Here is a 15,379-nt window from a genome sequence, read left to right as displayed (position 1 = left end):
AGGTGTTTGTTGGGTTAGCAAACAGCTTTAGCTCCACAGAGATTGGAGCCAGGGATGGCATGAAGAGTATTATCTAAGTAGGAAGGGCAAAGAACAAAGATTGCAGATAATGGTTTTATTTTGTTTCATTTGTTTTCATTTTATTTTTACATGTACTTTGAATTACATCTTTTGGATAGTTTCCCCTTCTCTTATTTAGGTTATAGGAGCATATTGTCTAGGTCTAATTGTTATTACTAACCCGAAGTTTGGTCTTTCTCCCACCTTCACCTCTATGTGTGAATATGAAATTGGTAAAGATTTAATCCCTCCGTTAAGTTTAAACATACAAAGAACAGAACAAAATTATTTACCTGGTCTGGAATCAACATTTTCCAAGTATACGTAAATCGGTCTTCCGGAGGTACAAAAATGCAAGGAATCTTCACATTAGTAAGGCTTTCAGAAATTGGTTTCCCCCCTGGAGAAGACAGCATTAACTGTAATTCCACATCAGGGTTGTAGTTGTTGTTTTTTTTAAAAAAAATACTGTATAACACATAATGCTGAGAACTATTCCAACTGCAGACTCGGACTTTGGAAATTATGACTCAACTCAGAATAATTATAAATTGCATCCTCGTTGTTTAATACTTAAAACTCATGAAAGGCATATATAATCTAAAAAATAGTACAGGAGCTTGGTCCTTTTAGCCTGCCTCATGAGTACAAATGCCATTATGGCTATGACAGATGAATTGTTAGTATATCATCTACTGAGGCTAACTAAGACACACTCCGTATCTTCATCGGGTTCTACTTACAGCCACAGTCTGTTGGTCCTCTGCATTCCTCAACACGAACAATACATTTTGATTCACCCCCAGGGCATCCTTTGGTTAATATAACATCTCGGTTGCCAATACCTTTAATAAAAATATTAAAAGTAAAAGCATTTTTTTTTTTTTACTTTTGGGTAATATTCTTCTAGTTTACCTTTTATAATGTAAAGAAATAGACACTGTTAAAAAAACTTTACAAAAGCTATTTCCTCACCCAAAATTTGAGAGGCACTACCAATCTGTAATTGAGACAACTGCATAGGTGCCTGAAAAATCTCACTGGTTCTTAGCCCCATCATGAACAGGGCACAAATCATCCTTAACACTTTCCTTTTGGATGAATTCAATATGCATTTTCCTTTTTTGCACTGCTAAAAACAAACAAGTTAATTAAAATTTAAATATCAACTCGCAGCCTTGGTGAACCTGGCCTTTCAAAGCCTCTACCATCTGGTGCCTGGAGCATTCTTGCTCTGATGAGCTCATTACAATCAGGTGCTGAGGATCCTTCACTCTTTATTGATACTAATGGAAAATTACAGTGCTGAACACCTCCCAGAACTCAGGAATTTCCAGAAGAAGGTAACTACTCTTGGGTGAGTAAAGAAGTCTCCAGACGTCAAGTTGAACATACCTTGTAAGCAACCCTCATCAAATAAACTCTTCTGCAGATTATTTCCACCATGGCATGCAGCTTGAAAACATACTGCCATGCTTCTTCTCATTTTGGGGAGTGTCATGTACTTCTATAAGTTCCTGATGCAACATCCAGTCGAAGTACTGACTGCAATAACCCCTCTTAACACACTGGAAAGAGATGTATGCACTGCTTTTCTAGGAACACCATGGATCTCCACCATGGAAATTTCACTTAGAATGTATCTCTGACCAGGGTTGCCATTTTTTTAAGATGCATTTTTTAAAAGATCCTAGAAGGCACTACTGACAAACTCTCAAATGAATGCTATGTGTCTTCTTTTTCCAGAGTAGCCATCATCAATGCCTGACATGTATCAATGGAAGTTCTTGAGCAATGCTCAATAAAAGATACCGATGAAAGGTCTAGAAAGAAACCCATATTACTGAATCAGTTATCCAAAATCAGTAACTGTTTTGAAGCTATTTTCATTCTGGTGCATTACTGTAGTAATGCCTCGTGGTAATGATACCCACTACTTCAGTTTAACCAAGCCTTAAGTTATCCAAATGTTGTTAATGTGTTCCAAACCATGAGACTAAAAGACACCACTGAACAATTCTTACATGCTCTGTGCTGCATATTTACTTAGAAGCGAGCCCCACTGAGTTCAACCATTCCTCCTCCCTAATAAATGCACTGAGGATTGCAGCCAAAAGAAAACAGAGCTACCATGTATAATTCAACTTAGATAACAGTAGTGAATTTCAGACACTACCATTCCATTTAGAAATCTCATGCCATTTTCAAAAATATAAACATATTCAACACAAGTGCTGTGTTTCTTTTGCTTTTCTCTTTTTCTTCTGCCAAACACTGTGTACTCAGCTCATTCAACTGGCATAGGATGCGAGGGAGGAGAGAATAGTATGTTTAGTCCCAGTAAACACTGGATAGATTGCCATCCGTTATAAAAATATTTTTGTTTTACTAAGCAGCAGAGGAATGGAGAAAAGAGTTAAGAAAAAACCTCCTGTGACCCAGAGATAAACACAACAAAGCCAGTAGAATATTAAACCCTGTGCATATGAAAAAATACTTAGCAGTGAGGTATTTTGCATCTTTAAATGCCTGTAATGTGACCTGATGGATTTTGTAATATTTCTTCATTGACATATAACTAGGGAAACATTACTTTAAGTGACAGGGGTAAGCAGTAACACTTGCTGGATCTGTTGTAAAACAAGGATCATGCTCCACTGCTGAGAATGTCTCATTTCAAAGATGCAGAAAACAGAGGTCTATAAGGCATCAAACTGACACTTTTATTAAATACATTTCTCTTGCTTTGGAGGATGAGGAATTTTTTAACACATAAAGGGTACAGAAAATGTATGATTTTTAAAAAGGGAATAAGAAAAAAATAAGTTTAGGGAAACCAAGGGGTAACAATAGGGAGACACAATGCAGATGCATCTATATACTAATAACCAAGTCGGCTAAATCTGAGGATATGTAAATCCTGTGCTTTGAGCTGTGAATAGGCAAGACAAGATCTTGCTATAAACCTGAAAAACACTCTGTGCAGAAAAAACATGAAATCTAATAATAATAATAATACATGGGAGGGTAACAAACCCAAAATGATAAAAGGAGAGCCTGTAGCTTTAAGCAACAGATTCCCTCAGTGGCCATTGCTAGGCAACCACAGATTCCAGGTTTGGTTCTGTCAGTAAAAGGCAGGGGAGAGGGCAGGACCCTTTCCAGGTCTATTTTGGCCTTTGAGAGAGGGGACTCATTGGGGCCAGGCCTGGTCTAGGGTTGCCAACTCCAGGTTGGGAAATGCCTAGAGATTTGTGGTGGAGTTTGAGGAAGGCAGGGTTTGGGAAGTGGAGAGGCCTCAGCTGGATATAATACCATAGAGTCCACCCTCCAAAACAGCCATTTTCCCTAGGGGGACAGATCTCTGTCATCTGGACTTCAGCTGTAATTCTGGGAGATCTTCGCATCGCACCTGGAAACTGGCAACCTTAGGCCTGGAAGGAACCTCTGGGGGAATTGATACCACCCGACTTGCATAATTCAACTAGACCTCAAAAAGGGCAAGAGTCCAGTAGCACCTTAAAGACTAACAAAAATATTTTCTGGTAGGGTTTGAGCTTTCGTGAGCCACAGCTCACTTCTTCAGAGCTGTGGCTCACGAAAGCTCATACCCTACCAGAAAATATTTTTGTTAGTCTTTAAGGTGCTACTGGACTCTTGCCCTTTTTGACTACTGCAAACAGACTAACACGGCTACCCACTGTGAATTATCAACTAGACCTGTTTGCTTGCCACTTTTTAACAACAGCCACCCTATGAAAGCCAGTGTGGTGTAGCAGTTAGGGCTTCAGAGTAAGGTCTGGAGGACCCACATTCAAATCATCTTGCTGTGGAAGCTGGCTGAGCAATTATGGACCACTCACAAACTTACAAAATCATTGTGCAGATAAAAAGGAGGAGAGGAAATTAATGTGAGTTGCTTTGGTCCCCACTGTGGAGAAAGGTGGGGTATAAATGAAGTAAATAAATGATAAATATAGCTGAAGATGGGAGGCAGATAAAATGTAGGTTAGTGAATGGCTGAGAAGGAGAAATTGAGGCAGGGAGAGAGAGGATGACATGGGGGTTTCCAGGGGAAGAGGAAATAGAGTGGGGAGGAGGATAAGAGGAAAGCGAGGGGCCACCCCACAAGTCCTTGAGGGTTCCCAACCATGCAAGTGGGCCTGGCCACAGTTTTCCTAGGTAGAGGCTGTCATGGGGGTGGAGAAGGGAGGAAAGCTTAAAACAAAGGAGCAGGTAAATGTAGATTGGCTGTTGGGTGGGAAGGAGACAGGGCTGCCTACTCCAGGTTAGGTTGTACCTGGAGATTTGGGGGATGGAGCATGGGGAGGGTGGGGTTTGAAGAGGGGAGGGACCTCAGAGGGGTACAATACCATAGACTCTACCCTCTAAAGCAGGCATTTCCTCCAGGGGAGCTAGGGTTGCCAACCTTCAGGTGGTGGCTGGAGATCACTCAGGATTGCAGTGGCTCTTCAGATAGGCTTGCCAGCTCCAGGCTGGAAAATACCTGGAGATTTTGAGGGTGAAGCCTGAGGAAGACAGGGTGAGGGCAAGGGAGGGACTTCAATGTGTTATAATGTCATTCAGTCCACCTTCCAAAGCAGCCATTTTCTCCCGGTGAACTCTATTGCCAGGAGATCAGTTGTAATAGCAGGAGATTTCCAGCCACCACCTAGAGTGGGCAACCCTATCTCTACATGCCAGAGATCAGTTCCCCTGGAGAAAATGGCTGTTTTGGAGGGTGGACTGTATGACATTATACTCTGCTGAGGTTGCTTCCCTCCTCAAACCTTGCCCTCCCAAGGCTCCACTCCCAAATCTCCAGGAATTTCCCAACTTGGAGGAACACTAAGGGGGAACTGATCTCTGTAGCTGAGAGATCTGTTGTGATTCCAGGAAATCTCCAGGCCCCACTTGGAGATTGGCAACCCTAGAAGGAAAAAAAGGAGAGCGGCTATGGGGGCTTTCAGGAAAGGGAGAGAGGAAATAGTGGGGGAGAGGGAAAAGAGATGGCTCCCACAAGTCCTTGTGGGTTCCCACTTGTATTCTTCTAATGCTCAAATGGTCAGTAAAAGGATGATAGTGTCATTTCAAGTGGACCAGGACCTGCCACTGAATTTTAACCCTAACTTATATATGCCTTCTATTCCTGTTTCTCACAGCCACCCTGAACTCAAAAAGAGAATCCAGATGTCTTAGTCCTGAATTGGGGGGGGGGAGGAGAACAAACCCAAATCTGATTGTGGAGACAAAGCTTGTTCGGTTTTTTTTTTATGGTTCTGATAAAATTCCCCTAACAGTGTCATCTTAAGCAAAGTATAATCTTCTAAGCCCATTGAAATTAGAAAGGTTTAGAAAGGTGTCACTCCATTTAGGATTGTGCTGTATGTCATCCTAGCAGAAAGAAGGTTCCATCAGATCAGAGCAGCGAAAGGGTATGGTCAGGGTAGGACGTACAGGAGCAGCCCAGCAGCACTAGTGCTTGACTGAGCAAGGCCATCCACCCTTACAATCTAACTCTTATAACACCCTTATGAATTATACCATAACAATGGAAAAAATACTTCTGGAAAAATATAGTGCAGGTACAAAAAGCAGGGAGTACGGTTGAGTTTGTGAAGAGGCCCTGGTGGTCACAGCTGTAGAAGTAGTGTCAGCTGCGGTAGGTCTGTAGCTCCTCCCGGGGGGCAGTGAGCATGCTGTGGGTGCAGTCCACAGCTGCCACAACTTTTGGGAAGTCTGTGAACATGGCGAATCTGGCACGGATGGGCCAAGCTTTGCACAGAAGGCATGGATGGCTGTCCGGGCATGTGCCATCAGGGAGCTGCAGGGTGCTGATGGGCTCTTGATAGCACCTGACATGGTGCCTTTTCTGGCATTACTGTGCCACCCAGATATACAGCATGGGCAGGAGGTGGAGGTGGAGGCAAGAGGTGGATCAGCTCTGGCAGGGATGGCAGAAGGAAGGGCCACTAACTGGGTGTGGGCTGACTGGTGGCTGGAGGGGAGGGGAGATGGTTAGAGTGACAGTTTTCATTGGAGGGCCTCCCCGCATCCCAGGGCCCACAGTTAGTTCCCCAAGCGGACCTGGTCCCACCTACAGCTGTTCATGGGGGGCCATACTCCGAGGGCACTGCTGTTGTTCCGTGGCCATCCTGTGGGCAGCATGGGGCTGGAATGCATTCCAACGGGTAGAATTTTGCCTTAACAGGATATACAGCTAACTAAGATTGGGCCAGTAATTTGACAATTCATCAGCTATACAGAGGGAATTAACAACTACATTAATTCAATTAAAATAATATATTAAATTGAAGTTAATAGAAATTGGTACACATAGAAAACAGTTCAAAAGATAAAATGACAAGAAATGTTTTAAATAATAATGATGAAAAGGCCTAGTGATTATGGTGAGTTTAGACAGCAGCTTGAAATATTATGTACTGGTTAAAAAACGAATGAGCTGTTATATTAGAAAATAAATAAACTCTAAATAAATGTGGATGAGGTGACTGATAGAGTTATTGGTGCTTTTCATTATAGTACCAGCTATTCACAATCTCCAAAATACTAAAAAAAAATTAATACAAATTTTATTCACAATTTGTCCAATTGAATAAAATACAATTAAACAATACCACACTAGAATTGACAGCAATAAAATGTGGAAAATACAATACAATAACTCATAAATAAAAGTTATAACTTATATGTTATTTGCTATAAACGTCTTGGCACAAATAAAATAGATCAGATTTTTGCAACAGACAAAATAAACAAATCAGCACAAAAATATGAAAAGCCTTGACTAGTGCACTTAAAAGAACTAAGACGTCTATTGTCTGGCATCTGAAGCTGTTGGATTGCACTAAACACTGGCCTATTCATTCAGGATCAAATCCTAGATGAGCTATTTTTCCTAGGACCAGTTTGGCATTCAATATATTTATAATGTATTGATAAAACTACCATAATCACTAACCCCCCACCATTATTATAGATAGACAATTAACATCTGCCCCCCTCCCCCCATACCTTACCTTGACATGTCTAGCTCCAACTACTATATCTCCTGATGCCCAACATACATACTTCCCACCTACTTCTTCAGGCACAATAGTTAAAGACAAAAGGCTCTTCTCCTTTTCAATGCTGTCACCTGGCCTCTCTGTCCAGGGTTTCACAAAGACAGAGTTACTGGCCCCTGAATCTCCATGAAGAGGTGACCCCCTCTGAAGTTGTCCTTCAGGGCCTCTCCACTGCTGGCAAACCTCAGGGGAAACACCCCTTCCACAATTTTCAATATCTAGGAAGAAGCTGGGCTTGAGGAGCAGGCATACGAAGACCCAGCTGCCATCTTTCCCATCCCTTCTCAGCTTATGGCGAGCTCAAGGGAAATAATGTTTATTCAAATATATCTATTGTAATGTCTTCCATTACACTGGTCCCAATGCTTAAAAAAAAAAAGAGGTGAAAGCTGGCTTTACACAGAAAACTGGGTTGTATATGTATTTTAAAAATTGAAATGATCCAAGTTAAAACAAGCATACATCTAGCCCCCCATTGTGAATACTATCATCTCTGCATGGGAATACTGTTCAGAGACGACAGAATGGTATAAGATGGTTTTACCATCCTGTACAAAAACTGCATTTTACCAAGAGCGTGGGTGGGTTTTTTCCTCCAAAATGCTAAATTTAAATGACAAAAAATAAGAAAAAGTGCACAGTTGGGGAGCTAAAGTATGGAAATATCTGGATAGGGATGGTATGAGAAACATTCCACAAATAATGAACAAAATACAAAGGAAGGGGTTAAAACTGTGATGAAAAGGTGAACTAGGAAAGAGAAAATTAGATTCAGTATTAAAATATTTACTAATGGGAAAAACAGAACAAAAATGCTGTCTTGGCAGGGGGCTAAGTTTAACTAATCTAAACATTTTCTCTTTCTTACTGCAGAGGTCTGACACTGATAACAAAAAAAAATTCAATTAAAAAAAATTGTTTGAGATACATGAGAAATGGAGCCATTGTGAGAAAATGAATAATTACGCTGCTTTGTATTTGGTATTTGTCAGTGTAGGCATTTGCTGCTAAACAATGGTTGCTCTACTACTAATGAACAGTTTTTCCATTTTTCAGTGAGATCTCAACTACCTTTAGTTATAATTAATAAACTGTATGAAGGACTGATTACAGAATAGACTCCTGCAGAGAGGAAGTTTAACATAGCTAGCAATATTGTATGTGGGAAGACATCTGTGAGATACATCAGAAAGTTTTTCAGCGTCTGGAAGTTTCACAGATGTTTACAAACAGAAAACAAGTGGGGGCCCGCAAAACCTGTGGAGGGGGAAATCCCATCTCCCACCATCATGGCTGCAGGCCTCCTCTCCTCTCCTCCCCCCGCCCCAGCCCCTCTCTCTTGCCAGCTTCCCTGGAGATGCTTGCCCGGAACCAGAGGGAGAGGTCCACAAAACTCGTGTGTGTTGGGATCCCATCTCTTCGGGGGGGCCCCCACGCTCACCTTCCAGCCTGGCTGCAGCCAGATGAACCTGCTAGCGGTGCCAGGGCTCTGATGCCATAGAAGCAGCTGCCAATAGTAGCTGTGTTCTCTGCGCATGCGCAGGGAAAGCTTTTTTAAAAATCAGTGGGATTTAAAACCCCCCAGATTTTTTTTTAATTTCAGATTTTTCTGCAATTCTGGGGGTCCCCTGAGCCCGCAGAAAAACCTGTTGGGGGAAGTGTGCCCCCATCTGTAGATTTTAAGTATCCACAGGCAGGGGGCACAGTTGTGAATTAGATATACAGATGGATACTTTGGTGCAGGCAGCTCACGAGCCAATAAACAAGAGGAGCTGGCTTTTTAAAAAGGAGCTCACTTGCTGTTAAATTAGTAAAATGACAGATTTCACCTAAATTTCTAAGGACAATCAAGGAGATTATTTTTCTTTATTACCTAACTGAAATCAATGCGAGGTAAATCATGACATACAAACTACAAAAGCTGAACAGCTAATGTTAGCATATTGTTCCTAAAAGTTGTTTTTTTTTAAACCCACCAATTTACATTATGTTTTATTTATCTGCTTTTCTTCTTACCGCATGTAACTGTGCACGGTCCAAATTCTACCTCCATGGGTTCTGTCATATTTGCATCTGAAAAAAGGGAGTTGCCAAAACTGATCACAAAGTGTAAAGCAAGTCAGTTGTAACATAATTAAAGCCCTTCATTTGAAACATAAAACAAAATTTGTAACACTTTCCCACTTAATAGGATAATGTGGACAAAATTGGCCCTTTCCAGAGCAATAGATCATATTAAAGTAAAGCCAGCATGATGAACCTGATTTGTTTTATATTAAGCTGATTTTGAAAAACACAGTTTACGTTCCAGCCTGCACAACAGGCTATATATATAGTCTGCACAACAGACTATACGTTTTTATATAGTCCTGTAGGTAAATTAAAAACAAACAAACCAGAATCATCTTTATTCTAACAGTTTCTCTGTCAAATAATAAAGCATATTTTTAGTAGCCTCCTTTTTAGCTACAGCCCTCACTGAGAGAATCTTCAAAGATCATCCGGTTCAAGAGAGCTTAAAGCACTTCACAAAACTTTAATTTTAATAGATAAACTATTATTACTAATGAATAATAAGAATGATCTCAACCTAATTTAGCTGGCTGTTTGGCATGTTTTATTATTCCAAGATGCCAATAAAGGTATTGTATTGTAATAAAGCATATTATGATTACGAACATGTCAATACGGCTAATTATCTTTGTGCTCTATCAGGTGGCGTTTTTCACACCACCACATTTTAAGATTCTGTTTAGCAAGGTGAAACTGTTTTCAGAAGCACATATTATACATATGATCACTATTATAGTATAAGATTGTGTCTTTACTTATACGTTCTTCTTTTTCTGGTCTCTAAACCAAGCCTGTATTCTAAGACAAGTGGCCCAGCAAAAATAAGATTAAAAATAATTTAAGTAAGTAAAACAGTGAGTCTCAAAGACAGGTCAAAGTACAGATTTTTTCAACTTTTAGCTATTTACATATGCATTCTTTACCATGCAAGGTATTACAGATCCCATCATGCTAAAATAAGAGTTTTCCAAGAGCCCCTCTCTCAAACCCTACTCCCAAATTTACATGTCAGCTATTGTGCTGGATTAGTACAAAACAAATGACAATCTTGGAGGGGGGGAAGTAAATATACTTATTTCATGAGTACATTAAAAAAAACATCTCCCACTAATCCATGGCTCTCTCCAGCTCTAAAATTCTATTTTGCTTTAAATATTTTCCCTTTGGCAAGAATTGTGACTTAGCAGAAAGCACACTAGTATGTCACAGAAACTAAGGCGCGGGACCAAATTACCAAACTAGTGAGCTGACAGTACGAGGTGAGTCAGTGTGGCTGGAAGAAGTGTGGAGAAGAGTTGATACAACAGTTTTAACATGTGTTCCAGCTCTTAAATTGATCCAGAGTCTCTGCAAATGGCAGAGCAGGCAAATAATATTGAGCACGTGGTGAACATGGACTGAACTGCAAGCTAGGTGCACAACTAACTGGTTCACAGCCATGTTTCAAACTTTTAATGGCTCCCACTCCCATCAAACCATTTTAAAGTAAAGGTAAAAGTCCCCTGTGCAAGCACCGGGTCATTCCTGACCCATGGGGTGATGTCACATCCTGACGTTTCCTAGGCAGACTTTGTTTACGGGGTGGTTTGCCAGTGCCTTCCCCAGTCATCTTCCCTTTACCCCCAGCAAGCTGGGTACTCATTTTACCGACCTCGGAAGGATGGAAGGCTGAGTCAACCTGGAGCCGGCTACCTGAAACCAACTTCCGTTGGGATCGAACTCAGGTCGTGATCAGAGTTTGGACTGCAGTACTGTAGCTTACCACTCTATGCCACGAGGCTCTTGTATCAAGCCATTTTAGCCAGGGGAATTTGTCCTCGTGTGTACTTTCAGAGAGCCCCCAGGTGGCAGTTTTGATCATCAATGATGATTACTGCTGATTCAAACAGAAGAGCAGTGACTAGTACCACCAAAATTGTACACAAATCATATTGATCTATGGAGGGGAAGCAACTTTTCTATTAGGATCAACCAAAATATCATAGAATAATAAAAACAGGCTTTCAAGTTCCCCACGACGGATGTTAAGTTGATGGGTGAGTCTAAGGTCTGTCTGCAGTTCTTAATTTCCTTAAAATGGAGACCAGGAGATGTCACAGACTTTACTGGATTATATGGCGATGGGTGCAAATCAGATTCCATATTGTGCCACAGGCTTCTTGGGTGAAGAAGCAAAAAAAGAAAAAGTATCTCCTTCATTGTGGTAAGCAGTGACTGAGCTGCCATATGGACTCTTTCAGAGGCAAGAGCTAAAACAATATGGCTATTAATTAGCAGGGGCTCATTTTTTCAAGATGAGAAATCCTTATGCTGAGGCCCTTTTTATTTTTAACCTAAGTAATGTAACAATAGGAGCCCCGTGGTGCAGAGTGGTAAGCTGCAGTACTGCCGTCAAAAGCTCTGCTCACAACCTGAGTTCGATCCCGACGGAAGTTGGTTTCAAGTAGCCAGCTCAAGGTTGACTCAGCCTTCCATCCTTCCGAGGGTGGTCAAATGAGGACCCAGCTTGCTGAGGGTAAAGGGAAGATGACTGGGGAAGGCACTGGCAAACCACCCAGTAAACAAAGTCTGCCTAGGAAACGTCGGGATGTGACCTCAAGGGCCAATGACATATGAGAACACAGGAGACTTGAAATAAAGATCTCGTCCAGGTTTTTAAAAGTAAAACCAGCCTCATTGGGCCACTTTTTTGAGTGAGCAGCAAACAACATTGGGAAGGGCTTTTATCCTTATTTCATGCTGTTTTCCGGATGCAAACTGCCATCTCCAAACGAACATAAGGACATAAGAAGAGCCCTGCTGGATCAGACCAGAGGCCCATCTAGTCCAGCATCCTGTCTCACACAGTGGCCAACCAGTTCTTGGGAGGTCTGTCATCAGGGCATAGAGGTCGTGGCCTCCCCCCCCCCCATGTTGCCTCCCAGCACTGTATTCAGAGGCTTACTACATCTGAACATGGAGGCTCCCTTTAGTCACCATGGCTAGTATGAATGAAAGATTTATACGATCTGAAGAGAAACCAGAGTATAGTCACCATGGCTAGTAGCCACCCATAGACCTATCCCCATTAACAACTATTTGTTCTGTGAGGCAAAACATGCACAAACTACATGAGTACTTGTATCTTCTTTCCTCATGATGCAAACAGTAACAGTTTTATTACTGACACAAGGGTTAAGCTCTCTTTCTTCTGCACCACGTCCCCAATACAAATTGCACACATTTTGTAAAAAGTGATGGGAGAAACGTTCACGCATCTTCCGCTGCCACATTCAGTTTGGCCCTGTTCACCAGTCACCACTCTTGTAGGAACTCAGAGGGCAAACCCCTGAGGACCAGTAATCCTACACTTTTAAAAGAAAACCCTTATAAAGATGAAGTGCAGTTCTCATTTTAATTGGGAGGGGAGAATATGCCTCATCTATCAGACGCTTGGAAACCTCGGGGGACATACTAAAGCTAGGAACAGCGCTTTCCCATAGACAATACATAACTGCCCATAGAGAATGCATGCTTACCCATTGGGAATAATGGAAACCACACTTGAAATAGGGAACTGTGAGACCACGCTTGCCAATAGGGAACTGTGAGACCACACTTGCCAGTAGTAGTATTTCCTATTGGCAAGTGTAGTGTAATTATTTCCTATTGGTATGCATGGTTTCACAGTTCCCTACTGGCAAGTGTTGTTTCTACTATTCCCAATGGGTAAGCATGCATTCTCTATGGGCAGTTATGTATTGTCTATGGGCAAGTGCTGTTCCTAGTTTTGTGTGTGTGAAGTGCCGTCAGGTCGCAGCCGACTTATGGCGACCCCTTTTTGGGGTTTTCATGGCAAGAGACTAACAGAGGTGGTTTGCCAGGGCCTTCCTCTGCACAGCAACGCTGGTATTCCTTGGTGGTCTCCCATCCAAATACTAACCAGGGCTGACCCTGCTTAGCTTCTGAGATCTGAGGAGATCAGGCTAGCCTAGGCCATCCAGGTCAGGGCGTTCCTAGTTTTATTACGTCCCAAACCTGGGCCCCAGTTCCGTGTACGTTCAGATCGATGCACAGCAGTTGAAGTATGTATCTTGAATTCACCAACAGAATTAAAAGTCGTCCAGCAAATTTCCTCCCTCCACATTTGCCAGCCGCAAGGGCCGCTAGTAAACAGGGCCCTTTCCAACATTTCCCGTCTTCAAGAATCTAAGGTGGCTTCCCTCCCAGGGACAGCAAATCAGATTGAGAAAGGCGGGTTAAGAAAAAGAAAAGAAAAGGGGCATCCCATCCTGGTGTCTCTTGCTCAACAGTCACGATCCTTATTCAGCCTTGTAGATATCTGATCTAGAACACACGCTCGCTTCAGCTTCCCAGTAGTGAAATATGAAGGCAGCACGGTGGGAGCGAGGATGCCAGGAGCAGCTGGGCAGCACAAGGAAAAGACGCGGAAGGGTCATTAGAATTGGGGTGGGGGAAGAGGGGGGCGGGCAGGAGGGCTCAGAAGCCTCCCCTCCGCCAGGCGGTCAACTTTCGGATGCTCCAGTCCCGTGTTTTGCCAAGGAGCCTGCACATTTTTTGTTTTGCTTCAGGTACCGTGTTCTGTAGTCGCCGAGGAGGCGGACGAAAAGCGCAACGGGAAACACGTTGACTCCCAAGCAAGCCCGGAGTTCCGTGAAGCCTGGCCAAACTCAACAAGAAGCCCCCCCCCTCCACCCCCAGGCAGAGTTTTGAGACTGCGGGTGTGGAAAACGTGCATCTAGGCAGCGGCCGATCCAAGGCCCGGCTCTCCGTGCACAAACGGCCCCGACCCCTTCAGTAAGTGCGTTTAGCGCTACCGCCCGCGCAATGGCCATTTATGCCTGGGGTTTGCCTCTCTCGAGAATCAGTGGTTCCCAACTAGTGAGCTGTGGACCCATGGGGGCCACAGAGTTATTGCAAGGGGATCCTGTGAATCTATATGTGCGCTGAGTATTATCATTTGGATCCTATTGATGTAATGTATTTTCTCAATCAATGAATATTAAAAGTGCAACTGCTGTTGCATGGAGGACCATGACATTTATTGATATTAAAAAAGGCTTCTCATGCTCAAAAAGGTTGGGAATGACTGCTCTAGATGCACATTTTCCCCATCCGAATTCTTAAAACTACAAGGGGGGGGGCTTATTTTTGAGTTTTAAGAATTTGGATGGGGGAAATGTGCGTCTAGAGAGTGGCAGATCCAAGGCACAACCTCCCGTGCATCCATGGCCAACCATTTATACCCGGGAGGTTTTGCCTGGGATTTGCCGCTCTTTAAATGCACATTTCCCCCCCATCCAAAATCTCAGAACTCAACAACAAGCCCCCCCCCCCATGCAGAGTTTTGAGAATTTGCACGGGGAAAGTGTGCATCTAGAGAGGGGCAGATCCAAGGCACAACCTCCCGTGCATCCATGGCCAACCATTCATACCCGGGAGGTTTTGCCTGGGATTTGCCGCTCTTTAGATGCACGTTCCCCCCCCCCCCATCCAGATTCTCAGAACTCAACAACAAGCCCCCCGTGCAGAGTTTTGAGAATTTGCCCGGGGGAGATGCGCATGGAGGGAGAGGCAAACCCGAGGCGCCACCTCCCGAGCATCGAAGCCAATGAGTCGCTCGGACCCGCCCCGGCCTTGGCTGGGATCGAGGCGCTCCCCCCCCCTCCGCCCTGCCCAGCCCAGCCCAGCCCAGCGGGCGGCTCCCCCTTCCTCACCCAAGTCCTCGAGCTCCACCGCCGGCTCGTCCAGGGCCGCTTCCAAAGCCGCGTCGCTGGCGTTCATGGAGGCGGCGGGCTTGGCGGCCAGCAGGCAGAGGAGGAGCAGCCCCGCGCCCCCGGCCTCCCGCAGCCCCATGGCAGCGGCGCCCCCAGCCTGCGGCGGCCCCTGTCCCCACGCCCAGCCGCGCCCGCAGCGGGGCCCGCGGCAACCATTGAGGCGTCACAATGAAGCCCGCTCAGCGTTCCAGGGCGGCCCGCGGCCAACCTTGGCCAACCCTCCGGCCAGCGCGCCTCGCCTCGCCCCCCGCGCTTGGAGCGCCGGGGCTGGGGGGGGGGGACGGGGCCCGGGGTCTCCCGCTGGCCTTTCGCCGGCCACGACGGTCCGCTGGTGGACGGGATCGACCGGACCCCTCAACCACCCCTTCTTCGGTGTCACGC

General features: G+C 44.1%; 1 protein-coding gene across 1 annotated transcript in view; it reads right to left on the bottom strand.

Annotated features, from left to right (window-relative positions):
• SPACA1 (sperm acrosome associated 1) overlaps positions 1-15,077 on the bottom strand; it is a 41,414-nt gene extending 26,337 nt beyond the window's left edge. The window contains exons 1-4 of the mRNA XM_056856192.1: positions 14,939-15,077; positions 9,165-9,221; positions 804-905; positions 354-460 (exon numbers count right to left, since the gene is read on the bottom strand). Coding sequence (XP_056712170.1) covers positions 354-460; positions 804-905; positions 9,165-9,221; positions 14,939-15,077 — 405 coding nt within the window. The remainder of the gene's footprint in view (positions 1-353; positions 461-803; positions 906-9,164; positions 9,222-14,938) is intronic.
• Positions 15,078-15,379: the final 302 nt, after the last annotated feature.

This window comes from Euleptes europaea, chromosome 10 (assembly GCF_029931775.1).
Source record: "Euleptes europaea isolate rEulEur1 chromosome 10, rEulEur1.hap1, whole genome shotgun sequence".
Taxonomy (NCBI): Eukaryota; Metazoa; Chordata; class Lepidosauria; order Squamata; family Sphaerodactylidae; genus Euleptes; species Euleptes europaea.
This window is presented reverse-complemented; position numbering and strand designations above follow the sequence as displayed.